The sequence below is a fragment of the Pholis gunnellus genome (genome assembly GCF_910591455.1).
Source record: "Pholis gunnellus genome assembly, chromosome: 9".
Classification (NCBI taxonomy): domain Eukaryota; kingdom Metazoa; phylum Chordata; class Actinopteri; order Perciformes; family Pholidae; genus Pholis; species Pholis gunnellus.
The window spans coordinates 10,626,117-10,652,528 of NC_136535.1; the positions used below are offsets into that span (position 1 = coordinate 10,626,117).

The 26,412-nt window shown below is 42.7% G+C and overlaps 2 protein-coding genes across 3 annotated transcripts; both read left to right on the forward strand.

Annotated features, from left to right (window-relative positions):
• Nucleotides 1–906: 906 nt before the first annotated feature.
• On the forward strand, nt 907–16,253 carry c2cd3 (C2 domain containing 3 centriole elongation regulator). Its single transcript, XM_079165916.1, has 33 exons — nt 907–1,092; nt 1,853–2,122; nt 2,198–2,355; nt 2,726–2,904; nt 3,037–3,194; nt 3,297–3,429; nt 3,517–3,669; nt 3,764–3,911; nt 4,014–4,114; nt 4,805–5,008; nt 5,096–5,211; nt 5,297–5,415; nt 5,578–5,709; nt 5,794–6,246; nt 6,387–6,538; nt 6,918–7,161; nt 7,936–8,119; nt 8,219–8,402; nt 8,486–8,658; nt 8,748–8,883; nt 9,021–9,289; nt 9,418–9,498; nt 9,585–10,184; nt 10,262–10,609; nt 10,695–10,833; nt 10,929–10,993; nt 11,083–11,288; nt 11,389–11,522; nt 11,791–11,940; nt 12,034–12,224; nt 13,166–13,979; nt 14,560–14,668; nt 16,038–16,253. The coding sequence occupies exons 1-33, from the start codon at nt 1,038–1,040 to the stop codon at nt 16,158–16,160; spliced, it is 6,681 nt and encodes a 2,226-aa protein (XP_079022042.1). The 5' UTR covers nt 907–1,037; the 3' UTR covers nt 16,161–16,253.
• A 608-nt stretch (nt 16,254–16,861) lies between these two features.
• On the forward strand, nt 16,862–20,837 carry LOC306701375 (dicarboxylate carrier UCP2-like). 2 transcript variants are annotated; one of them, XM_079166671.1, is made up of 6 exons: nt 16,862–17,182; nt 17,756–17,957; nt 19,082–19,285; nt 19,472–19,573; nt 19,655–19,835; nt 20,030–20,837. In XM_079166671.1, exons 1-6 carry the CDS (start codon nt 17,057–17,059, stop codon nt 20,142–20,144), a joined length of 930 nt encoding a protein of 309 aa, XP_079022797.1. In that variant the 5' UTR covers nt 16,862–17,056; the 3' UTR covers nt 20,145–20,837. The 2 variants fall into 2 exon arrangements, with proteins under 2 accessions (XP_079022797.1, XP_079022798.1); XM_079166672.1 differs by having other exon boundaries at nt 16,862–17,170.
• Nucleotides 20,838–26,412: the final 5,575 nt, after the last annotated feature.

Below are 26,412 nucleotides of genomic sequence, written 5' to 3' on the forward strand. Positions count from 1 at the left end.
TACAGTGATGGAAAGATCAGTGCTGCTCCCCTCTGCTGGTGATGTAAAAGAAGGCTGCATGGTGTCAGTGAAAACTTGAAATGTTTGTGCTGCTGTTATTGTAAAGTTTCACAATAATTTATAATTTCTTTTTTTTTGTAGAATGTTGACTGGATTATGTAATTGAATGTTTTGGTCCCACAGTCTAAAAACATGCAGTTATGGTTAGTTGGCAATTTTTCTCTCAATGTGGGTCACAATGTGTGAAACCATAATATTGACCTTTTTCAATATATTTTGGATGCATTAATGGCATTGCAGTCATGTTGGATTACTTTTGATGAATTGTTTTATTTGATTGCCTCTGTATTCCCCTTGCCAGCAAATGTGCCATATAAATCCATTGAATAAAAAATTGTGTGTCAAATGCAATTTGGGGTAAACATCAATGACGGTAATTAAACAAAAGCATATGTTTCACTATTAAAAAGTGAAACTCATGCAATTAATGAAAAAATAAAGTTAAGTTAAGTTTTACTTATTATTATTTCGTTTTACTAAACAAATTGAATATACCTTTAGGCCTATAATATCGAACAATATATTATGATTAAAACATTTTCCACAAGATCTGGTTCTATAAATTATTATTTAAGCGAATAAGTAGAATATTATACAGGCACATGTCATAAATTAGATCTGAACCAAACATGCCTAAATGCAAGACTGTTATCGCCACGAAAATGTGTAGAAACTTTCTGCAGAAACGTTACTTTTTGACCGCCACAACACAATAAACTGCATTTCCCAGAATGCAACTGTGAAATGAAGCGGCAGCGGAGGCGCGGCACATTCGGACTTTGTTGCTCAGAAACAGTTTTGCGCGCTGCCGCACGTGTGTGTGTTGGTGTGTGTGTGTGATGTGGGCAGTTCAAACAAGCAGCTCTGTTAAACGGATTATTAGTAACCTTGAGTGTGATACAAATCATGCCTGCTAACGGTTCACCCACTGCTTTGGCCAGGCTGTCATCCACCATCTTTATTTACTGAGCAGCGGGATGAAGAGCAGAAGACAGAGGTCCGTCAAAGCTGGAAGCAGCAAAAAGATAAAAGGTAAACTGTTGTTAGCTTAGCTACCTGCTAGCAGTATAGCTAAGTTAGTAGCTGTTAGCGTCAGCTGTCAGTCTCACGTTATTAGCCTCGGATGTTAGCATACTAGCTAATGTTATGTTACGTTGAGCTCACTTTCTCTTTTGGTTCGTGTTGTTTTTGCATGTGTTGTCAATGTTGTTAACGTGCCTTAGGAACGTTAAGCATTTGTTTATTAACTTGTTACGCAGTCTGTATGTTTGCCAAAGGATGCTGAAAGCGAAGTATTACATTTTACGTTAATATCAACTAAAACGTTAGTCTGTTGCTTAGTAGAAATGTGTCTTTTAATCCGATATCGGTATTTCCTGCTGTGTAGTTTAAAACGTCTTAATATTATATTATGTGGAATAGTGTCGGGACACTTTCAAAGTGCTAAGTTCATGCATTATTGTCAGTGGTATCATACCTGTTAAGATAACTGATTTTAAAGTCAAATATTGCTTCAGGGATAGGTACAGTAGCCCAGAGGGATCAATTATGGATATTTCTTGTAAGCAGTGTCTGCACCGGTTGCATGTAAAAGTGTCAAGTTGATCCTAAAGCCATTGAACTGTGTTTTCTCTGACATATACCTTAAAACAGAAAAGCCAACATCGGGCTAAGACCTGCAGCAAATGCCACTCTTACTTGTCCTAGTTTATGGTTATCTCTGATGTTAGTATTTACAGTGTTTGCATTGTTTGTATCTTGACTTTGTTATAATAAAAATAACTCTTTGCAGTCCCCAGCGATGTGTCCCCCGCCACCAACCTCCCTCCTCTTGTCGAGGGCCAGCTACGATGCTTCCTGCGGGTGACAATAAGCCGAGTGTTATGGACCGTTCACAAGCCTCCATCTGCAACATTCGTCAGGCTGCGCTGGTGGGGAGAGTCTTCAAACGGGACGCACTTCTTTCCGAGAGATGGATCACATCCGTCACAGAAGACCATCAAGACCACATCCCGCTTCCCCATCCGCTGTGGGCCAAAGCAGTTCACCTCATATCTGACGGGTAACTTAAGAAGGCTTTGATATGTTTACGTTTCAAATGTTTAAAATCAGCCACTAACCTGTCTTTGATGAACAGATATGAGCTCGCTGGTGCTGGAAGTTCTGACCAAACCGGATCATTTGCCGATCGCACGGGCTGAGGTTGCGGGCATCTCTCGTCTCTCTCTGTCACACCCCATCAGTGGATTTTACACCCTTGTATCTCCCACATCTGAGAAGCTGGGAGAGCTACAGGTGAGTGGAAACCTGAATTCACATTGACCTGCCAACCACATTTGTGCATGTTTGATACACTGAAGTGTAGTGAATATGGAGACGTGTGTTAGGCAGGACAATTAATCTCTACCAGCTGCAGGGTTGCTGTTCTGTGGCTGTGATTTTTTTTTTTTTGTAACTGTGACCAAAAGAGCATCACAAGTAACTTTGAAAGGCAGGGGAACCTAAAACATTGGATGCATAATGCTTTTTAAAACCTCTGTTAACATACTTGTATCCAATGACAAACAAACGATTGATTTTATTGAGCACGGTGTTGTAATTTTGCATCCGCAGTAGTAAACAGTGTTAAAACCACATCTTAGCTTTTTTGTTTTTACCTCCTCAGGTTTCCATTAATTTGGAGCCTCTTACTGAAGCTTATGACAGCAGCAGCTCAGGTCCCATCACAGATATCAGCATCGAAAAACTGCCAATCACCACACTGGCTGTGCCCTCACGGCCCAGATCGCGCTCAGCTGGCAGTGGGAAAGAATCAGCTGTGAGCAGCAGTGGGAACACTCCAAGGTTCGAAGTTGTTGCTGTTGTGATGATACCATTCATACTCAACTGCCTGTGCGTTGTAATAAGAGCCCACTGGTAGGAAGTTTAAATCTGAGCATAATAATCTTACTGTATATCTCGCTGTAATGTTTTCAGAGGGAAAGACCACTTATATTTCCAAAATGCCCAGAAAGACAAAGAAGAGTCACTGGAGAATCAGATGCCGACAACAAACAGATCTCAGAACAGTCAAACTGCTGTGAATCCTTCAAGTCAGGAGCGTTGTGGCCAAGCAACCACTGATATCCTGTCAGGTTGGTTGCAGCCTGGCTACTCATCAGATGTACACACAGTAACAATAAACACACAAAATGTACTGTCTCCTCACAAATACCCAACGTTTTCTCTCATCTCAGTTATTCTAGAGCGTGGGAACAAGCTCAGAAATGCTATGGTGGTATCAGCTTTGAAATGTGACATGGATTCTGCCCCGGCTCTGAGAGACACCCCACTACCTCTCCCAAAGGACAACATCCTGCCACCTTCCAAGTCTGTAAAAGAAACAACAACAACAACAACAACAACATTTTCCATCATCTTATAATGCGCATTCTATAATAATTCCTTTGTCTGCAGGCCCTTCCCTTCTCCCGCTGGGGTGTTTCTTCAAAATATTCTTCATGCTGATTCAACTCTCAAGCACTCTGATGATGTTGCTGTAATCTCAGACTGCAGCTTAGACTGTCCTGTTGACATGGACAACAGAGCTGTGGACCTGCTCCTCGGCAGGTACTTAAGTGCTCATCGACTTCCTGAGATGTAATCTAAGCAGTTTTTTCTTTCCAAGATCTGTACTTTTTCTGTTTTATTTTTGTTTGTTTAGCTTAAACACATCTCCTCTGCCTCTCTGGGATGGAGATGACTCCTTCCCTGGATCTCTGTCTGGTCATAGCAGTGTGTGCGGGGACAGTGAGCTCAACGATCCACAATATGATCAGAGCTTACTGGAAAATTTGTTCTACAAAACCCCAGTAAGTCGACTATTTTCTGATGATTGTCAGGGAAAAAGCATGTTTTATGTGTAATAGCACTGTCAGTATTCTTAATATTTGTATTGTTCTGTTGTCTTTTAGATGTCAGATATTAGACCAAAGGACACTGAGGCGGAGGGCCAAGGAACAGTGTCCTCGAGTAAAAAACAGCTGACACAGTCTGAACACAGGGTTACTGGAGGGTAAGGGCCTGTACATGCTGTTTAAGGGAAACCCTATTTTTTTCTGTTATTTCTGTCTAAGTGACTAATGGGAACAATAGTTTTTGAAACTGGACCAGTATTGAGGGAGATTGTTGCAGACGGTAGCTGCTAAACTGGTTGCAACGTAATCACTCACCGTTAATTTACGTCTACTAAAAGTGCTTTATTTTGCAACTGACAGGCTGGGATTGTTGTTATACGTGTACAGACCATACAGAGAAATACAACGTTCTTCTTTACCTCGTTTTAAATCTTGCCTTGCAACCACCATAGAAAATCTTTTAAGTAATACAAAGCTTAGCTTTCTGTACTCTCACACAACACACCAGTGTCCCGTAGCACTCGTCTCTCCAACTCTCACTCACATTTTCACCGTTGTCGTCTGGTTACATGACACAGTAACGGAAAGAAAAAGCCAAGAAGATCGTCTTAATGTTGTAAGACACTTATATTAACAATCTTATCCTGTCAGTGGCAAAAACAAGCACTTTTAGTGGACCAACTGCTGCATTCTTCCTCAATACTAAACCAGTTTCACACAAGGTACCAGGATATAGATCAGACATATAGCACAGAAAAAAAACATACAGTATGAGAATAGACTCGATGTAAACGTACCACCTTTTGTACATTTAAGACACTTATCCGTCTTATTTTGACTGTGTCCAGTTCAAACCCAGAGCCTCAGCGGTCTGCAGATGCTGGTGGTATTCCTCCTGGCGTTAGTGCCGAGCAGTTGACTTTGCTGAGTTTGATCAGACTGGCGAGAGTGACCATCGACTCCCTGACCGTACCTACGGGCAGCAAAACCACCACACCTAGAAAGACCTCAAGCAAAGGGAAACCTCCTCGACCGTTAACCAGCAAGAAGTGGTGGGTGAAACATTTATTTTGAAATAACATTTCAGTTATTAGTAAAAAAAAATAAAAGGCTGTGATATCTCCTCTCTTTTTCATTAGCACATATTTTATTGAGTACGTGTTCCCAATGGCCTCCACTTCCAGTCGACATGATCGTAGAAACAGTGGAGACGGAGAGGTGACCCGAGCTGTTGCCAGTAAAGTCGCAGGAGGAAGTATGAACTTTTATTAACCTATCTGAGTGAGAAACACTGGTACGGGTTTGGGACTGACTCTGACTCACTCTTCTTTGTGTTTTAGCGGTGAAGTTCCAACAGCACTCTGTGTTTCCTGTCCACTTCAGTACAGCAACAGTGAAAAAATGGTGGGAAACTGATCTGATCTTCAAGGTTTACTCACGAAAGAGCGATCAAAAGAAAGTAAGTACCTAAATGTGTTCTTCTTATGTGAGTTTTTCTTGGAATAATAAATGATAACGTTCATCCGTTAGCACAACTTCTAAATGTGACTCGATATGAACTAGAGCTTCCGTGTAAAACGAATAAAGTGCTGGTGATCACCTTGGCTTCTCTTGTTTTTAGCCGGTTCCCATCGGCGAGGCAGTTCACCCGCTGCGCTGTCTGCTGCAGAGCAAGCAGCTGAGTCAGTCTCTCTTCTTACCTGTGCAGAGTGTGGAAGGAGACGGGGAAACACAGGAGATTGGAGCTCTCAAGGTAATCTACTTGAGTTTATGTTTACAAGCCTGATATTTGTTTTCCAAGTGACTTTCATGGAAGTAATACTATTGTTTTTCTCAGGTTTCACTAGAACTTGTTAGAGCCAACAAAGATTTCCCTTCTGAAAAAAGTAGAAGCAAGGTGGCTCAGAGAGACGCATCACCTTCACAAACTGCACCCGGTCGGCAGAGAGAGACCAGCTCCAGGTCTCAACATGTTGACGTTGACAGAGAGGAGTTTCCAGCTCACTCCTTTGAAGATCCCAGGCTGAATGCTTGGACTCCTCAGAAACCCTCGAAGGAACCCTCTCCCCACCCCGGACTCCCCACATCTCCTCGTATGTCACGCAAGCAGGTGGAGGAGGACTCTGAGGTGCTGCTGCATACGTTACTCATGGTGCCAGATGGAAAGAACTTCAACTGTGGGCCCATGCAGGCTCCGAACGTGTACTTGAATTGTAAACTCTGGTGTGATGAGACGGCGAGATCTGTCATCAGCTGGGGTCAGGCGAATCCCTGTTTCAACTTTGTTCAGGTTAGCCCTGGAGATCAAAGCTTGTAACCATCTTTACATGTGTTATTAGGCTTCAAAGGAAGCAGAATTCTCCTACTTTGTAAATGCAGAATCCCGGTGACCCACATGATTTATTTATTTGTCTTCATCCCTTGTCTCAGGTGACGCCTGTGGCCTTAACAACTAAGCTGCTGGAGCGGATGAAGAATAATGTGGTGGTAATCGAGGTGTGGCAGAAGACGGGAAGTTCAGGGCAGGATCGACTCCTCGGCATCGTTAAATTACCGCTCCACCAGTTCTACATGTCATTCAGGCAAGTTGTAGAGACACAACACATTTTCTTAGAATGTTTAAACTTTGTGATTAGGTTTGAATTGACAAAGAAAGTCTCACTCGATATTTCCAGTGTTGTTGGCAACTTTTAGAGTAAATGAGTAGTAATCAACAGAAAACTTATTTGCATTGTGGATCTTTCACTCTTTTATTGAACCTGCCCTCCGGGAGGCGCTATGCTACTCCTCCAAATAGCATATATTGTCTTTTATCCTCAATGCATTACATTTATTGAATTCTCAGAATGAAACTCCAGGAATGTTCCACACACATTTTAAATGTGGACTCCAACATACCCATAACACAGTGAGGCTGTGCGTGAGACGAGTAACCCTCCTCTCTGTTTTTCTTCCCTCCAGGGATCCAAAGATCACCCACCTTCTTCTCCAGGCACAGTACCCTGTTTTAGGGGTGGACTGCTACATGCCAGTCATTGACGTGTTCTCAGGTAGTTGTAAAGGACACCTCAGGGTGGTTTTGGCTATGGGCCGATCCGAGCAAATAGTTGCCCTCCAGCGCACAAGGGATGAAGATTACGACTGCTTGTCTCATGTCATGAGACCAGTTCATCTGCTTGATCGCCAGCCTCATTCAGGAAAAAAGGTCTGTGTTCATATCTGTGAGAGAATGCTCAAAGCATGTTGTGTATGTGTTCTTGTCAAACAGATAATTGCAGATCAGCAGCACCTTCCAAGGTTCATAAAAAAGTTTAGGATTCAAATGTCCTGGAAAGTGTTGTTGTGATTTTTTTTCCTGAGAACAAACTACCAGTCTATCTATCACAGCTCCCCAAAAGGGAAAGCATTGCCACGTGAAAGAGCTAAATTATGCTCAGGATCATATTAACATTGAAATGGTAGTCAACGGATGAGAGTTCTTTTAATGGACTGCTCTCGGTTATGTTGGGAAACACTGTGAACACACTTCCAAGTCACGTCACATGGTCGCAAATGCAATTTACTATTATATTATTCCATCATCACATAATTTCTAAGCACTTAAGAGGTGATTTCATAGATAAGTTACAGCCATAGACTGCATGTCTTTTAAATCTGACTTCCACAGAGAGGAAAATACAGTGTAAAGCACTTTTCATCACCGAAAATGTCAGTAAGTCAGTACACACTGCTTATATTTAGATATTTAAAAATAATTGAGTATGTGTGAAGTATGTTCGCCTGTTTTTGTTTGATTCATGTGGATTATTTGAGATCACACTGAAGTCTCGGACTAGTATTGTCTGAAAAGGCTCAGACTCATCGAATTCTTACATTACTGTAAACTGTATGTGTCTCTGTGCAGCTTCGTCAGCTCAGAAATGTCACATCTGTCAACTAAGTGCATGTCGTCTTTGTTTCTGTTGTGTTTCCCCCTCAGGTGATGGCAGCACAAGAGGAACCTATGAGAGAGCATCTGTTTGTGATAAGAGTGGAGAAGGTTGATGGGCTGACACCTCTGCAGTCCACAGTTTGGGGTGAGGCTGACTGCTACGTCCAGTACAGTTTCCCCTGTCAGGAAAGTGACCCTGCTGCAAAATTGGACCAAAGCCTCATAGAGAGTAGTAAGGACATTTGATTGTCTAAAACCTTCACCATAAAGAATTTCCCAAGACGTTTTTCCTCCCTCTGCGTCAGTCTGACCTGTATCTCGTCTCCAACAGGCGTGAACCTGAAGCCGTTTCGTACCACCACAACTCTCTGTGTCCCTGACCCGGTGTTTGGACACACTGAGACTCATGTGCTTCTGGCTCCTGAAGGAGTTCCAGTTCAGAGGCTGCTGCTCAGCTCTCTTTCTACTCAAGGCCTAAGCAGTGGAGGGGGTGTCCAGTTTGAAGTCTGGTGCAGGTCTGTGGTTGTTATTGGAATTTCATATCTTAATATGGCTTCACACTTACTGGTTTCATAGAAAGGATTGTGTGTGTCTGTAGGTATTATTATCCAAACGTTCGAGACCAGCTTGTGGCCAAAGGAATGCTTCCATTGTCCAAGCTGTGTGCCATGGTCACCATGCAGAGACAGCATCCTAATGAGGCTCAACTCTTCTCCCTGCCCCTGATTCCCAGGAGAGACAGTCCCACAGGACATCAGCCTCAGCCCTCAGGTACACAGACACTCAGAGTAATGGCAATGATATAATGCATTGACACGTTTAGTATTCTATAAGTTGTGGCTGATCGTTGTGTTTCTCAGGCTTCCTAGATGTGTGCATTCGGTACAAGCACCGACCAGTGAGACCTGAACGTCAGACTGGTAAAGGAGCTGCCTCTCGTGTTGTGACACTCGTGGTTCAAGTGCACAGAGCATCAGGTCTGCAGGCCGCAGCAAGGTACATCTCTACCACTGTCCTATTGGCAGCTTTATTTGTTGAAATTCCCCTTAGCAATGCTATCAAACATAAAACGTTGGACAGATACGGCCTCACTGCCTTCAATCTGGTGTTGTGCGTCTGCCTTTCTGTTTCAGGGTTTTATCAGAACAAGATGAAAGGTTCAGCTACTTTGCCGGGGTGGGAGTGAACTCTTACATCACAGTGGAGCTCTCCTTCCTGCCCGAGAGTGAGAGGAGGTGCACCCGCGTAGCCGCCAGGACCTTCTGCCCGGAGTTCGACCACCACATGGAGCTGACCTGTGATCTGCTGTCTGTGAGGAGCAGTGGAGAAACCTGCAGCTTGGCTGAGCAGCTGGAGGAAGCCTCTGCTGTTTTCACTGTCTGGAACAGAGACAGTCGCAAAGGTGTATAAAGCTCATTTTGTTTTATTTACCACATTCTATAGATTGTAAGTGATTTGAAGCAGTGATTTTGTAAATGTTCGTCAATGATATCTGTAAGTTACTAATTTGTTTTGTGATATTTGTTGCAGCGGTGCACACTTATAAACCTAAGGATGTGGTTTTGGGCACAGTGAAAATACCTCTCGCTGATCTCGTCCATAAAAGAACAGGTATGCTGCACTCTCGGTAAATGCTGGGTCCAGTAGGTTTTCTGACAAAAACACAGTAATTTTTGTTTCTTTTTCCACATATAAAGGTATTTCTGGCTGGTTTGGAGTGTATATACCTCAGGAAACAAGCTCATCTCTGCACCAGCACATCTTGGCCGGGGGCCTCGAGATCTCCGCCAACTTCGCCCACCACTCAGACAGGGAAAGAGTCATTAAAGCTGCTCAGGGTTTGAGCTGGGAAATGACACATAATGAAACACAAGTTGATGAAGAAACTTGGGAAGACGGCGTGAGAAAAATGTCTTTGACTTTCTCGATGCCCAGAGCGTGGATACCTGTCCACTGCTTGCTTCTGCCGGGCCTCAGTGAGCTGGAGCGCTCCACCTACTGCTACTTCAGGTACAAGTTCTACGACCAGGAGGCCTTCTGCTCCCAGATGAAACACCCCTCTGTTGAGGAGGCTGGCCAGGCCACGGTGGCTTTCCAGGAAAGGAGAGCTGTGGAGCTGAGGAGCACTCAGCCCTTGACGTGGTACCTTCGAGAGGAAAAGCTGGAGGTTCAGGTGTGGGTTGCCTTCACAAAAGACAAAACCCAAAGGCCCCGAGACACAGACCGACTGGTGGGTTCAGCGTTTGTCGACCTGTCCTCTCTGGCAAAGACACCCACGCAGAAGCTTACTCTCAGTGGTAAGAAATGACTACTTGTGTTATAATTTAACTGTTTGTTATTGCTGTAGTAACATTATGGCTGTATTTCTTTACAGGAGTGTATCCACTGTTCAGACGCTCAGCAGCAGATCTACAAGGGGCTGCTCTCAGGGTGCACATCACACTGACAGCAGGTTCTGTTCCCGTGGAAGTGGGGACAGTCCCTGCTGGAGTTGACCCCCAAGTGGACTCAGACAGCCAGGGGGAGCTCTTATCAGAAAAGGTGGAAGCAGCAGCTCGAGCCCCCTCGCCCACTACACCTAGAACATCACAAAGCAGACACAAGAATAAATCCTCCAGAACAACTCCAGACATCACATCGGTGCAGCACACAGAAATGAGCACGGATGAATCGTTCCCTGCGACTGTTGCAGTGGACCGCGCCATGCACCTGAATCTGAAGGGTGAGCTTGTGACCTGAAGTCTTTTTTTTTTTTTTTTTTTTTTACACTATCATTGATAATATTGTGTGTTGTGTTTCTCTGGCAGGCTGTCCCTTAGCAGAGCGCAGTGAAGGGTCACCATGCTGCTGTGTTTCGTACGTCACTGCAGACTCTGCTGAACCAGTGTCCACAGCTGTCATAGCCAACACTGACTGCCCTGCGTGGGACCATCAACATGAGTGCAGGTTGAGTTATATAACAGACATTAACTAAAATCTTTGAGGAGTTCCATGATCGGAACGATCACATATCAGGCTGATGATTTGTATCCAATTTACAGGCTTTCAAAGCAGCTACTTGTCGATCCACAACAGTCTCTCGTGTTCAAAGTCTGGCACAAAGGAGGTACAGGAAGCAGTTTCACTTCATGATGTATATTACATTGATCTGCCTGAGGTATCAATTCACTCTTGGGTTGTTTTTTTCTTCCATAGAAACAGAGAGGGTTATTGGATTTGCCTCTGTGGACCTGTCTCCCTTAGTCTGTGGGTTCCAGTCAGTGTGTGGTTGGTACAACATCACAGACTTCAGTGGTCAGTGTCACGGCCAGCTGAAAGTGTCCATCACGCCACAAACGGGCGTCCAAGATCTCAGGGAACAGAGAAAAACTGTGAATGAAGAAGCTTCCAAAAATTCACCGGTGAGAGAAAGTATTCATACATACAGTAAAAAACAAAACAACTTGTTCATGTCTGTCGTCATGATGGATGATTTTTTTTTTTTTTTCATCTTTTTATTAGCAAGCTTTATTCCAGGCACTCCCTCTCAGCTACCATACCACAGCCACATACAGCAGCTTCCCCTCTCACATCAGCCGATACCCCGAGCAGAAGATCTCGTCACCTGACCACACGGACGGGCTGTTCTCTGAAAGGTTCGTAGAACAATTACCAAAGACTGTATGAAATATGTTTCCAGTACTTCTTCTTTATAGTCACCATCATGTTATACACTTGTGTTAATACGATATTTAATTAGAGAGGTAGAAACATAGAACTTTGAATTGATTTGATTTTGTTTTGTTTTTTTATTTGGGAGAAACCTGCATGCCAGGAGAAAACCCACGGGAGGGGGTGTAAAAAAAAGAAAAAAAAGAAAAAGCCTCCACATTGTATTTACTCATCGTCTGTACTTCTGTTCAGGTCAGGTGAGAGTGACCGGCACTTTGAGCACATGGACAACGTACGTCATTACCATCAGAGTCTGCAGGAGCAAACAGCAGCTCATTCTGTCTGTGGCAGCAGTGCTGCTGACATCAATCCCTCCAGCTCATTTCTGTTTTCAGCACTCAGGTATCATTCCTCAGATATACAGTCCATTACAATTTGCTTTTAAAAAAAACAAACAAACATTAGCTTTGACTAGACACGTCGATGTTTTTACAGGAAAAAACTGAGTGAGCTGGACAACATCCAGAGATACTTCAGCCGTAAGATTTCAACACCCACATTCCCGTCCATGAGTGAGCAGGAACGTCACGCCAAGCATGAGGAACAGAGGGACGCGGAGACGGACACATGTCAGCTTCTTCTCAAGTCCAACCACTTAGTTGGACAAGTCAACAATATCATTAGTGGTGAGCTCTTCTACATGATTAAGGGCGTCCACTTAATGGGTCGGAAGTTACCAGAAATGTTTTCCATCAGTAGTAGTCAGTAGATCTCAAGTGAGATAACTTCAGCATTTAAAACTGTTATAAATGATGGTTCCTTTTTTCTTAAATGTCCAATATATTGTCATTTTACCATTTAAAGATCATTCTTGGCAGGTTATTTAGCAAACTGGGCATGGGCAGATCATTCTGTACCCAATGAAGGTTGGGTAAACTGGAACAGTTGACCCAGACTTCATTGTGGACAGTCTACTGTTAAGCTTGCACACTTGTACCATGAATGGAGGCATCACCTACTGACTTCTTCAGTGCTGCTGAAATTTCAACTAGTGAAATAAAGTCGACACTGCATTTCTGTCACTCTAAAAGTACCCATGCCATTACAGTTATTATACTGTACTTTAAGGCTGCAACTAATGATTGTTTCCATCATTAATCTGCACATTATTTTCTCGATTAATCAATTAATTATTTTATCTGTATACTTTCCAACGGGGATGAATTCAAATTGCTCGTTTTATCTGACCAAAACTTAAAGATAACACTTAAAGAAAAGCATCAAATTCTAAAATTAGATTTTTGGCAAAGTCCAGTTGAGGCATGCTGTAAAGCTGGCACAACCGGACCCGCAAGCCACTTTCCAAAGTGAAAAGGTGCCAGTCGTTGCGCAACGGACGGAAAGAGTTAAACAGCCTAGCTGCTGAGCCATGAACACGTCACAAACACCTCCGTCAAGTGGTGACTTTTAGAGAATACTGACAAAGAACGAGAAAAAGTATTTCCTTAAAACTGTGACCTCGAATGCACTTAATAACTGAAAAACAAAGAGAGCATGAAATGATAATAAATAAGCCTCTTCTTCTCAAGACAATGTTGCTCAAATCTTTACTGTCCTCTCCATCCAGGTCTACGAGGAAACCACCTAGAAACGATTCCCTCAGATCCCCAGAGCAGCTCAACAACTTCCCCTGTCGGAGACGACAACATTCAGACTCTCCCTGAGAGTGTCTCCAGTCCACGCAGAGCTTCAAATTCTTTCCAAGAAGATGTGTCTCCTCTGCACTCGCCAAAGATGTCTGAAGACCACACCGACTCTGAGCCTGAGGAAGAAAAGGACAGTCGCAACTACAAGGTTACTGTGTCCGAGGAGGAAAACGAAGACGGGACAGACGAAGACGGGACAGGTAACGCACAGGATGAGGAAGCTGATGATGTTGATGAAGAAGAGGAAGATGAAGACTACGAGGAGGTTGTGGTGAAGCCGAGGCCTCTCAATGAGGTGACCTCTTTAACAGACAAAACCAGTCCTTGGACCAGCATCCTGTCAGACCCCGACCTGGTTTCTCTGGAGAGCCTGGAGGCGCCAGAGGAGCCATTTCTGAGCGAAGATGAGGACGAGAGAAGGCAGATGGTAACTCGTGACTGCGATGGTAAACGTAAATGTGACCGACGACAAGAAAGTGAACAAAGTGACAGTTTTAATGGATCAGCGGGAGACGGTTCAGACACAGAGAGAGATGGTGAAAGGACACTACAAGCTTTAGATGAAAGACGAGCACAAGAGCCCAACAGCCCCAACGAGGAGTCAAGTGACAGAGCGTCATCACCCACCATAGATACCCATGATGCTTCATCACCCACCATAGATACCCATGATGCTTCATCACCCACCATAGATACCCATGATGCTTCATGCTCCGTGAACATTCCACTCCAACCGTATCCTTGATCTGTATTTGTTGTTGTTGTCTGCCTGGATATCAGATTAGTTGTTGCTGTTATCATTTGTTTTAGAGGATCATTTGAGAACACTCAGTCTGCTCCACCTGTGACATGCAGGTGTAATGTCATGAACAGATGCAGCCAGCCGCTGTCACTGGTTCTTCGTGTGACTTAGTTTGGAACTGTTTGCTGTTTGTTCAGACTTTGCGTGGGAAGATGCAAATTATAGCTTGGAGCGGCGCAAATTGAGACGAAGACGTCTCCCCACAAGATCAAAATGTTTCAACAATTTGCTTTTTTTAAACGAACTTTAAAAACCACACTCAGACGCACTCCTAAAATGTAACCTACAGTCTGTTTGCAGCTAACGCCAGTACAGTTGGTACACAGGAAGTTGAGGCGAATGAACACCTATAGCTGACTAAAGACCTAAAGTCTTTGTTTGTCACTTTGACTCATTAGGTGAGTTTTAAAATGTCCTTTCTTGTTATTTACCAGTTTTATCTCATGAATCTTTGATCTTAACTGGGAGGCCATCATACTATATTTAATTGTTTCTTTAACATTCAACATCCAGCTTGGTCCCTATGGAGGTCCCTAATTTCTTCCTTCCCTCTCACCAACTGGAGGCATCTATGAGAGTCATACGTTTAGCTCCTTCTTTCTCCCAGGCAGCCAGTGAACCGGTGAGTATTTGTCAGCAGCTCTACTCACTCGCTCCCTCTCACCTTTTACTTTTCACTCCCCTCTCACTGAGTCCCGGAATATCTCTGTTTCAGTTATAACTTCTTAGTATTCAGGATTTTTCTTACATTTCGTACAGTCCTATAGGAAATATGTATTACCTGACATCAGGGCCAAACTGCCAAGCAAAGACTGTTATTAATAGATCACTTTACACGTGACGCATACTGAACACAGACCTGTCAAGAATACTGACACTGGATCAACTCAAGTGTCGTATAATTTAACTTCCACCATTAACAGCTTGGGGCCCACCCACTATCTGACTTGTACAAATATTTAAACAAGATGCTGTACATACTGTAATAAGATCATGGGTACATATATTGTTTTGTGTCATGTGTTATCTATCAGCCCTCATTCGGTCTCTATTAAAGTCTTAATGTTTTTTCGCGGTCACGTTGTGTCCGTAGCCTTTAGCTTTGGGAAAAGAGTTTGACAAAGTAGTTTGAACGGTCTTAAGATCAACAAAATAAGGTGTGTTATTACCCCGTGTGTCACTTCCAGTTCACTCTATTTAAGAACACTGCTATGATGTAACCACAGGAATGCATGCGTAGGTTGTTTCTTTAGAGAATAAAACACTCCCTTCTGCCCTTAGTATTAATGCATCATTAACTGTCAGGGCTCAGGCATTGCACACTGCGCTGAACAAAGTTTGGTTTTTGAAATGGCACATCATGAGTTAAAGGACTCGACACGGACTTCAGAGCATACCTCAACACGACACCCAACATGGAGACGGCTGAGCCGATAGCAGTGTCAATTGACTCTAAAAACAGCCTTATGGTATCATTATAAAAAAAGGTATTCATTGTTGATATTATGTACAACTGAGGACGCGCACTAATATCATGCACACGTTTCCCCAGAGTACTTCCCAGCGTCTAATAGGTCTGCTGGATATGTACTTCTGCATCACACCATTGTAAATGACTCCAGCTTCAAGGAGGGTGTGTGGAGATATCAGACATGTGTAGGCACCGAAGTCTGAGGTGGGAGGTGTGCCCGTCTTTGAGGGAAGGACCTTTTTAAAGAGCCGGTTCAAACTAGTCACTTGTTGCTGATCTCCAGATTGTACTTGAAGTAATGCATGGAGACACTAGACGAGCCTGTTGAGCCAGAACAAGGCTTGCTCTGTTTGAGCAGTCGCTCATATGTAACCACGCACACCTCAAACGCAATACATTATCCTTTGACTAAGCAGTACGCCTGTTTGTTTTCTAATACACTATAGAAAATCATGTTCTTAGGCTCATTATTTGCTGCGCCACTCACACTGCATCTATATTTCTGTTTTGATCTTCCCAGGGGCCGAGCATCCCACCTCACAGAGGTCCTCGACAGCGTCCTAACATGTCGCCGTCATCCATGAAGAAGGAGACTGAAAGAATATCAAAAATATTTGCGGCTCACTTTGATGACAGTCACTAGTGCGTGGTGTTTTTTAACTGTTGTACAGCTCAGTGGTTTCAGATCATGTAAATAAAATGTAACATTTTGTATTTTTATGAATAAATATAAATGTAACTGTTTACTGTTTTGTTTGTATTTTTGCGTTGAACTTTTTTTTTTTTTTTTTTTGTCATACCAGAACCTGCTTCTAGGAACAGAACAGGCCTCAGGCTACATTCAGGTTCATGTCCTCACTGTTTGAACGTGTGCTTCTTTTCTGTTTGGTTAAAGGTGAAATAGCTCCAAGATACATGAAACATTCACCCGAAGACCTACAGTACACGTGGACACATGTCAAGGGTTTTCCCTGTACCAGTTTGGTAGTATAACTGGATATATTGGTCGTTTTAAAATGCAGTCTTCATCAAAGCGCATTGTAGAATAATTCAACAGTATAACTAGTTATACGTGTTCAGCATACGAGCTACAAAAGTGGTGGTGCGCTGTGTTTTCCGCATCTTCTGATACAGAAATGACACTATGACCACTATTATGTACGTTAATAATGCCTGGTAGCGTGTGATGGCTTGTGTTTTTAATAGCAGCGCAACCAACCTTACCACAAGGTGTTGGCATAGGCGTGGAGCAATTTCTTTGTGTGTGGTGCCGTGCAGGAAGGGGCTGGACCCGCCGGCTTCAGCCTGTCTGCGGAGGCTTGGCTTTCACAAGACTAACTTTTTCCAATACCTGCAACTTGACGTCGGCTTGCTGTAGCTATAGCCCAACTGGATCTGGCATGGAGGGGCGGATGATGAATGTTCAAGTATCTAAATTGTGGGATTAACTAGGATATCATTGTTCAATGCGGCATAACGCTGCTTTTGTCTGCGGTTTATTTTGTTCGTAAAACTGTTGATCCTCTGAGCTCATTCATCATGGTCGGTGGAGGAGCTGCTGATCTGTCCCCATCAGTCGCTGTCAAGATCTTTTCAGCCGGAACAGCTGGCTGCGTGGCCGAACTGGTCACCTTCCCCCTGGACATAGCCAAAGTGAGACTGCAGGTGAGGACTGTCACCTGTAGCTTACATACAGTCAGTGATAACGATTCGCTGTTTGAAATACTGAGGTCATTATTAAACCCCCAACCAGTCCCGTCAGATATTTGTGAGTATAGCCTCCTTTTCCTGCGAATGTCATGTCCTCACATGGTGGTCTATGGTTATTTTGTAGATTTAGATCATCAATAAATAAATATAATCTACTTTCAAATGTTATTGTATTGTTATAAATAGATACACAGTATATAAGCTTACTACGTCAATAATTATGATCCAGTAATGTGATACCTCACATCACCAACATTACTTGGAACAAGGCATGCGCTCAATGTACAGCCTTTTTTGTTGCATTGCTGTTCAGCAGGATGAACAGCAGAACAATCTTAACACAAGTGCATGTTGCAACATGTCAAACACACAACAATTTGAAAGGAAACTGATAACAGGCATGTAAATATGACATTATTGCAACTAAAGGCACATCTTTGTTTCCCCTATAGCCACAGTTACCACATATCATTAGTGACCTGTGAGGGAATGTTTTGAACATTTTGTTGTGCATTTATGTGACTTTAGGTTCAAGGTGAATCCAAGCCCTCACTGGAAATGATCAAATACAGAGGTGTGTTCGGCACCATCTTCACCATAGTGAAGACCGAGGGCCCCAGGAGTCTTTACAATGGACTGGTGGCAGGGCTGCATCGACAGGCCTGCTTCGCCTCCGTCCGCATCGGCCTGTATGACACCATGAAGCAAGTCTACACCAACGGGTCAGAGAGTAGGTGTCCAAATGTTTCAGTCGAGCAGTGGAGATAATTCTCTCGCCCCGATTAGCAGAAAGTTGAATCGTAATTTGCCATTTCTCCATTACAGCACAAGCGTAAACATGGGATGGCAAGTCAGTGAACTGGTTCACTCAGATCATAACTTGGGTTGAAACTAACAATCATTTTCACTTAATCTTTTAAATCTGCCCATTATTATGGTCTATAAAGCATCTTTATCTATGATATATCCCAAATATATTCAATTTTCACAAGTTGGAACCATCAAATATTTGTCATTTTTGCTTGAAAAAAAAAAATCAATTATCCAGGTTTCAGATTTATTTTCAGTTGATTGACTCATAGCTGCAGCTCTAATCATTACTTTTTCTGACCTGCAGTGACAAACACAATGATTGGGATTTCAGATATTTTGACATTTCCGCTGTCTGAGAGTCAATTATACAAAGCTAACTGAAGGAGAGCTATGATACTGTTCATAGGTTTCCGTCACTGCCCCCAAATGTCAGGAAACACGACCTGCACCCTGTAGGATGAATAAAAGAATCCCGATAATATAACTGCAAAACAGACTACAGAAAACTATCTCCAGGATGTCGGGGAAAGGGCAGATTCCTCTCTCAGGGAAGAGATTTCTGTTGATGCTGGAGGCCTTATTTGTTCTACATCCAGCTCTGTAACATCATTCACAGAGAAAGACTTCTGTAGACCAGGTGTCATCTTCACCTCGGTGTTTTTCTGCACACAACCAGCTAAACCAGTTTGACAGTTAACGAGCATCTTTGTCGCTGTGTAATATGCTCCTCTCCTGCAGCAGTCGTACACCACTGATACTCTGGGTGTTTCATAATGCAAATGCTTATAATGATGCTTCATAACAGGGAAATCTATGGAGCATGTTGTTGTTTCTTGTTGATCATTTGCAAGTCAAATGTTTTGTTTAAAGTCATATTATAAATGAACAGATGTTTTAAAAGGCCGACTCCACTGCCAAATGCTTTTGTGTCTAACCATAATCACTGTCGTTGTCAAAACGTCCCCCCGGTTCAGCCTCTATTCACTGTGTAAACTTGCTTGTGGCATCGGAGGAAAACAAGTGTCTTTGCTTGTATCACAGATGCAGGAATTGGGGCTCGGCTGCTGGCAGGCTCCTCCACGGGGGCGATGGCGGTGGCCTTCGCGCAGCCCACTGATGTGGTGAAAATCAGGTTCCAGGCTCAGGTCCGCCTGGCTGCGAGCGGCACTGCGAAGAGATACAGCAGCACGTTTGATGCCTACAAGACCATCGCCAGGGATGAGGGCGTCAGAGGGCTCTGGAAAGGTGAACTGGAAGGGTAGACTTAGCTTTCTCGGGCCAATATAGCAGACACTTAGGTATTTATGGCTTCGCCTGACTACATTTACCATCAACACTGATTGGACATCCACATAAAAAGGTGGCAGATTTTCCATTTTAAGGTTCTCCAGGTGGAATTCTTTAGAAAGAAATGTTGAACTGTCTTTTCAGGTTGTCTGACAAACATAACTCGCAATGCCATCGTAAACTGCTCTGAGCTGGTGACATACGACATAATTAAGGAGCTCATCCTTAATTACAACCTGATGACAGGTAGGTGCAAACTCGTCAAATCAAGTCCTCCGCATTTCAGGCTCTCCTTAATCACTAAAGCAAATATTTTGTTTCCAACAGACAACATGCCGTGTCACTTCACAGCAGGCTTCGCAGCAGGTTTCTGCACCACCATCGTGGTGTCTCCGGTGGATGTGGTGAAAACACGCATCATGAATTCACCGCCTGGGAGGTACAGCGGCGCTATTAACTGTGCCTTCATCATGCTGATGAAAGAGGGACCCACAGCTTTCTATAAGGGGTACGTCATTTCTTTACTTCTGTTGGTTACATGACTTTTGTATTTGCTTATGACGCTTATTGAGATGGGATTCCTCCCAGCTCAGCCTGCACAACTTGCTTCTTTTCTTCTGTTATATCAAATGAGTGTTGTTATCAAAAGCGAGCATGTCAAAAAGTAAAATGTTTTCTTGATTCATCTCATTGTTTGTATAGATTCATTCCCTCCTTCCTCCGTTTGGGTTCCTGGAACATTGTGATGTTTATGAGCTACGAGCAGATTAAGAGAGCTATCATAAGATACCAACAGTCCCGGGATTCTGCGCTCTGACAGCTGTTGTGTTGTTACTGATGGGCCATAACCACGACTGTCTGTATCAAGCAGCATGCGCTTAAGAGAGACAATGTGGTTGTGACTGCTGCTGATCCAGACCTGCTCTCTCTCTCAAGGAATAAACTGCACTTATTAAAGAAACTACACTCAAAAGAAAAAGTGAAGGGATGATGAATGTTGAATTGTTAGTGATAATGCACATATTAATAGAATAGAATGCTATTAATCGAGCAATGTTTCTGCTAATGTTATTAACTGGCCTTTTCCATTGAGGACATTTTTGGCATGTCGCAGTACGAAAAGCACAGGTGTAAATAATGAAATGAATGGTGGCTGAATTCACTTTCACTTTCAGGGTCTTGTGCATGCTGGCGCACTGTCACACTATCATAGTTTACTTGAATTGAACAGGGTTATTATTCATGTTATTAGTAACTCCTGTACTTTTCTTACTTCAATGACAAGTCAAAGTATATACTGAGAAAATAAACTATTTACAGGGTGAAGTCTGGTGTGGACGGGGATGCAGGGCTTCCTCCTGTCAGAGTTACACGTCTGTTAAAGCACAGTAACGTATTGTTTGTATTTCATATCTAGTGTCATGTCAAACGTTTGTATGCAGTCTTTTATACTTTTAGGAATTAGGGTTTGCAATTAACTGTTGTATTACATTATCCATAATAAATTATGAATAAATCTGCCAATAGTTTTTTTTTTTACAATGAATCAGTTCATTTTTTGGTCTTTAAAATGTGGAAATTGTGTCTTGTTTTGTCTGACTAACACTCCAAAACCCAAAGATATTCAGATGTGCTGTCACATAAGAGCAACACATCCTCACAGTTGAGAAGCTGGAACCGGGGAATTTCTGGGAAGAGTTGATATTCTGTCAATCGACTAGTTGATTCAATCAATTTAGGAATGAGCCACAGTTCCGTAGTCTATACTGAGAGTAAACTATGTTTGGAATGGAATTGACCACTTAAATAAAAAAAAATACCTCAAATGTATTTAATACTAATATAATTAGATGTTGGAAAGTCTATATTATATGTAATAATGTGTACATCTGTGAATCTTAAAATCAAAACAGGACAATAGGACCACACCCACTAGACACAAGTTAAACGCAGAATGAGTGGACTAAACAGAAATATCTAATTAAAGGGCATTTCATTTTCAAACTGTCAACCAACAATTCATACACAACAGAGCTCACCAAGTGTCACTCCGTTCCTGCACTATCTACTACAGGCTGCTGTCACAGATACTCTACTGTATAATCCCCTTTAAATGCAACCATTCAGTCCCCCTAACTGTGTGACACGTGTCAATACTGACAGCCAATGGAACGCTTTTCAGACATGACTCAAGCTTTTTATGACAGCTGTGTTTCCATTAAGAATATGCTTTTAATGTTTGTTGCCATATTTATAGAATATGGCCCAATGTCTATTCCATCAAACAATGCAGAGACACGAAGGTGAAAGAGGCGAGATGCACAAAACATTCAGCTGACAGACAAGAAAATTGACCAATTTGAGTCTTGTGGGACAAAAGAGGCTGCTGACAAAGATGTAACTGAAGTCTGTGGTGCAACAAAAGCCTCTGAACACGCTCCACCTTGCTAATCATCTCCTGTAGTGCCAGCGGGGCTTCTCCATGGTTGAAGTAGTACAGCAAGCTGGCAAGCAGTTACTGAGTGTTTAAGGCCAGTTGAGTTGGTTGGGATACACACAAAGATACTGAACAAGTGATGCGTTTTACAAGATTACCTTTGGCCTTTTATGAAAAGACCTACCAGTAAATGTTAGGATGAAGAGGGGGAACTGTGCGTAAATTAAAGTGTTGTTCGTGCTCCTTTGCTGACTTTGGCAGGAGTCTCTGCACACAGACGATCAGAGATATCGAGTGTCGGCGAGCAGTTCAAGTTCACTGAGCCAACAGTGAGCAATATTTCTGACTCGAGGAAACACTTATCTGTTCTTAACAGATATGATGCTGCGCATTTTATTCTTTGTGCATTGAACAGATTAAAGTGGGTGTTGTTGTCATCTGGCTGAACCAGTTTTCTCACTTTCTGATGATGATGCGCTTTGCTTTGCTGACTCCATTTCACTCCCTGCTCACTCACTCCCCTGTCTGTCAATCACCTACCTCCTGCAGATAAGCGACTAAATGTTCATCGATATGTTGGGTCCCACAGTGTTACAGTAAATGACAGACATTTTTTTTATTTCGCTCATTTACTAATTCATTCAGAACCTTTCTCTGCGGGGTGAAGACTTTGGTAGGAAATCACCAATGGCAAGTCGACAAAGCAACATGAAAATAATAAGCAACATGTTACAGTATTTCATCACATTAGTCCTGAAATGGTTTGAGCTTCAGATTATTATTAATACACAGTCACAGGGGGAACTTGTAATTGCCCCTCAGGATTTCTATTGTAGTGGACCATTTTAAAAGGGAAAATTCTGAAGCTAACCTTTAGTATTATGTTAATATTTTTCAATCGTATAAAGTATCTGAATCGTGACAATTTGACAGTTGGATTAAAAATACCACAGCCAGTGAGATTAGTCAAAAGTTAGTCAAAACCAATATCTGAGACTGGATTAGACGTCATTATGGTGCTTGTTGATTCCTCCTGTGCTGCACCTTCAGAGGCTGAAGATGGACGGATTTCGCTGGCCATTTGGGGCCCCGTCCGTGCGCTCCTGGACGTAGGGACTCATTGTAATCGTGACAAAATGGTAAATGCTGTAGACGGAGAACAGGGTTTGCATGGGCCACAAAGGGCAGCAGGAATGGAGGGTGGCAGCAGGCAGGTAGGATAACAGCTGTGGTTAGGCCGCAGACCGGGAGGCAGGCGCTATGTAGCTCCTCGGCAGAGAAATGCCGGGTGTCGGAGTGAATCTCACCGAGCCTTTGTGTTGATCTAAGTTCAATCATTTCCTGGAGTTTCTTCACCAGGCTCATCCTGATGTGTTGGACTTTCCGTGAGTTGAGAAAAGAATCCAGGAACTCTGCCAGTGGCGTTTTCCCCTCTGCAAACCTCTGAAACAGCATCTGTTGGGAGAAGTATCTCATTATTAACACACACACACACACACACACACACACACACACACACATGCAATGGTATTATGTTGCACAAGATTACACCTCTCCTTTGCTTCTGAACCTGCCTAAATTATGGTCCTTCTTAACTGACACGTTTGTCTGCTTATGTCTCCTGACAACCGGCTGTTTCTCCCACAGGTCTGACATTTCTGTTGTCTTCCATGCTGCCTTGTTCTCCAGGCCTTTTCAGTAAGAGGGGTGGTGCTGTGTTACAGCCTTACCAGTGGATGTAAGACTATAGGCCTCTATATGTACAGTATATATTATCAGAACGTGGCATATTACAATAAAAAAGTATGTTAAATAATCTGTCAAGCATCATCTCATTATTTACTGTGCATTGAAACACACTATTAACATTTTCAACATTACACTTGTATGAAAGAACATACAGACGGATATACCTTTGCCAATCAAACTAAACACTTACCTCACACTCCTGCTCTGCATGATTTATCTTCTGCAGGAGACTCCACTGTGCATCATGAACACTGTATTTTTCTGCTGCAAAACAAAATAAGCACACAGCATTTGACATGATTGCAGATTAAAACATATGAGAAGTAGATCATATATTTACAAACTCACTAATTTGTTCTTGTTTGGCCTGGATGATGCTTCTCCGGTTTTCCAGCTGCTTGTACTTCATTGCGAGTAGCAATTTAGCGTCTCTAAATGTAGGTTTTTGAGAAAGACCGATTTTGGCAATTTCTTTATTCTTAACTTGGATCTTCTCTGCAGCCCTCTGCAGCCGCTGAAACTGGGAATGACGGCGAATAGTTCAAGATACATGCAGGGAGAATTGTGTTTCCTAGTAGAGTAAGAGGTAATCGTACTCTTGTCCCCGCGTGAAATCCGACTTTTTTTTTTGTTAGTGTCTCTCTGTCGGATACTCACCTTCTCACTGCACCTGATGGTGTGATTCATTTTGTCTTCATCTTCCAGCATCTCTCGCAGCTCTCTGGTCCTCAGAGCGCCAAACTGCACCGACAGAGACATGATGACTCCTCCACGCTGGATGCTCCTCGCTTCATCACAGTTTGGTACCTGTTTGTTCCCCACCCATCCTGCTGGGGCTGCCATGTCAGCTGGTAATGCTGCATTCAAGGACTGCGGACTATCGGAAAGCTACACCCCACACTGTCGGACACGAATGGCTCTAAAAGTGACTTCATGAAAAAATGACGATGACAATATAGTCTGCAGTCGTGTTGATATTTTACTTCACTTTCACAAGTTTCTGTTTCTTTTGCAAAATTAGTAATATCAATGAATTGTTTGATCAATCAATGGCATTGCTGCAGTGTCATTGTCTGTACTCACAAGCTGTAACTAATCATTTTAAATAATTTCTCCTTACAGTTTTGTCACATGCATTTGTCTGTGGACTTTCATATGTAGGCTATATGTTTTCAGAATTCCAAGGTAAATTGAAATACTCATTTAACTCATCTATACATCCATCCATCCATACACACACGTATGTTGAGCTGTCATTACCTCTGTGGGGTTAAACACGCGCGCGCCTCAGAATCACTTTGCCTTAGCTATATGTAGCCTCAGTTAATCCTTTCAAAGACTAGCACTGCTGCTTGTCAGTGAAAGTCCTGCACTGAGACACAGTGTCCCCTCCTGAGAACAACATGCAGATTGACCTCAACAGCCACCAACACAGGACACCTCCACTGTGTGAGTAAAGAAAAGAATTCACCTCATATTTTATCTCTCACACTATTTTAATAGTGTCCTTATTAGTATTAGAGGGGATTCAGATGAGTTCCAGGCTTTTTGCTGCCTGCCAGTAGCTCCTGCTCATCATTTTAATTTAAATGTTTTATAGCTTTTCATGTTGCAAAGGCATATTTTCTTTAAAAAATATGTACCTACTATAACAGTCTTGTGTGAGGGTTGTGTAAGTAGCATGAATTTCTTGCCTGTTAAAGCTTTCTACCTTGTTACATAAGAAGCTTTTCAGTTCTCCGTATTGTATTTTAGGCAACACTGAGTCGTACTCATAAGGGGTTGACTCTCATCTGCTGCTAGACTGTTGTCAGAGGGTGAGATTTCTCCTTTCCGTTTTTATTCCTGATGTTACCTTTAATTCTTATCTGAAGCTTGTGTCATCTGTTGATGAAACAAATCTGTGGACAAGAGAACAGATAGTTCGTCAGCTAAAAGCTGCAGTTTGGGAGCCAAAAGACTCAACGGAATATAAAATAGTTGTATTGTGATGAATATTAATGACGAGTGGCTTTCAAAAATCAAGTCAGTGATATTTATCTAGCCAAAAGTCCGACATTTTACAGCAGAAATTGCAGGAAAAACACAAGAGTTGCTTATTACATAAGTGTTGACAGTACTGTAAAGCAGTTCCAGGGTCTTGGTTTTGTTCACACTGGTTCACTGAGCCACCAGTAACATTATTAGTTACACCTGTGCTTTTCCTGTAATGACAAGTCAAAATATGTGCTGTGAAAAAGGTCTCAAGACTCAGGCACAAGTCAATTACTCATTCAATATAATGTGTTCAATGTTGTTAAGAATATAAGGCTTTTCTAACGGGATCTAACTGGCTGAAAGGTCAAAGACCCTACACAGGTGTCTTCACATATGTTGCCTGATTAGACCTGTTTTTAGAAAATGTGTGTGTGTGTACACACTGTTCTTTACTCGACGTTGCAGCCTAACAACAGGTCTTATAAGACAGAGTATAGCCTCACACTTTCCAACCACTTTCTTAAAAGGAGTACTCCCCCCGTTTAGCATTGCACTCTTTTATCATTTATCAGACTCACAATGGGCGGTTTTAAAATCGATGCTGCAGAACCACAAACATTGTCTTTTTTGTAGCCTTGATTATACCCTCAAGCAGAGATGAGGAGCGGTTACAAAGGTCTGGTTAGCTCACCTCTTTCTGACCTCACAGCCCCAGATTTATTTCATTTCCACACTTGGAGTCTTCTGCCCCAAACGATGCTGACTAAAGTGGCATCCCCTGAGTACGATATGGTATGCTGCTGTGCCGAGTTTAATACACTTGCTTGAGAGAGATACTGCATCTCTAGAGATATAAAAAGTTTGCGGTTTAGTGACTCTCAGGCTTGAGATTTTGGAGTCTGCCCGAAGCACTTCAGTACAA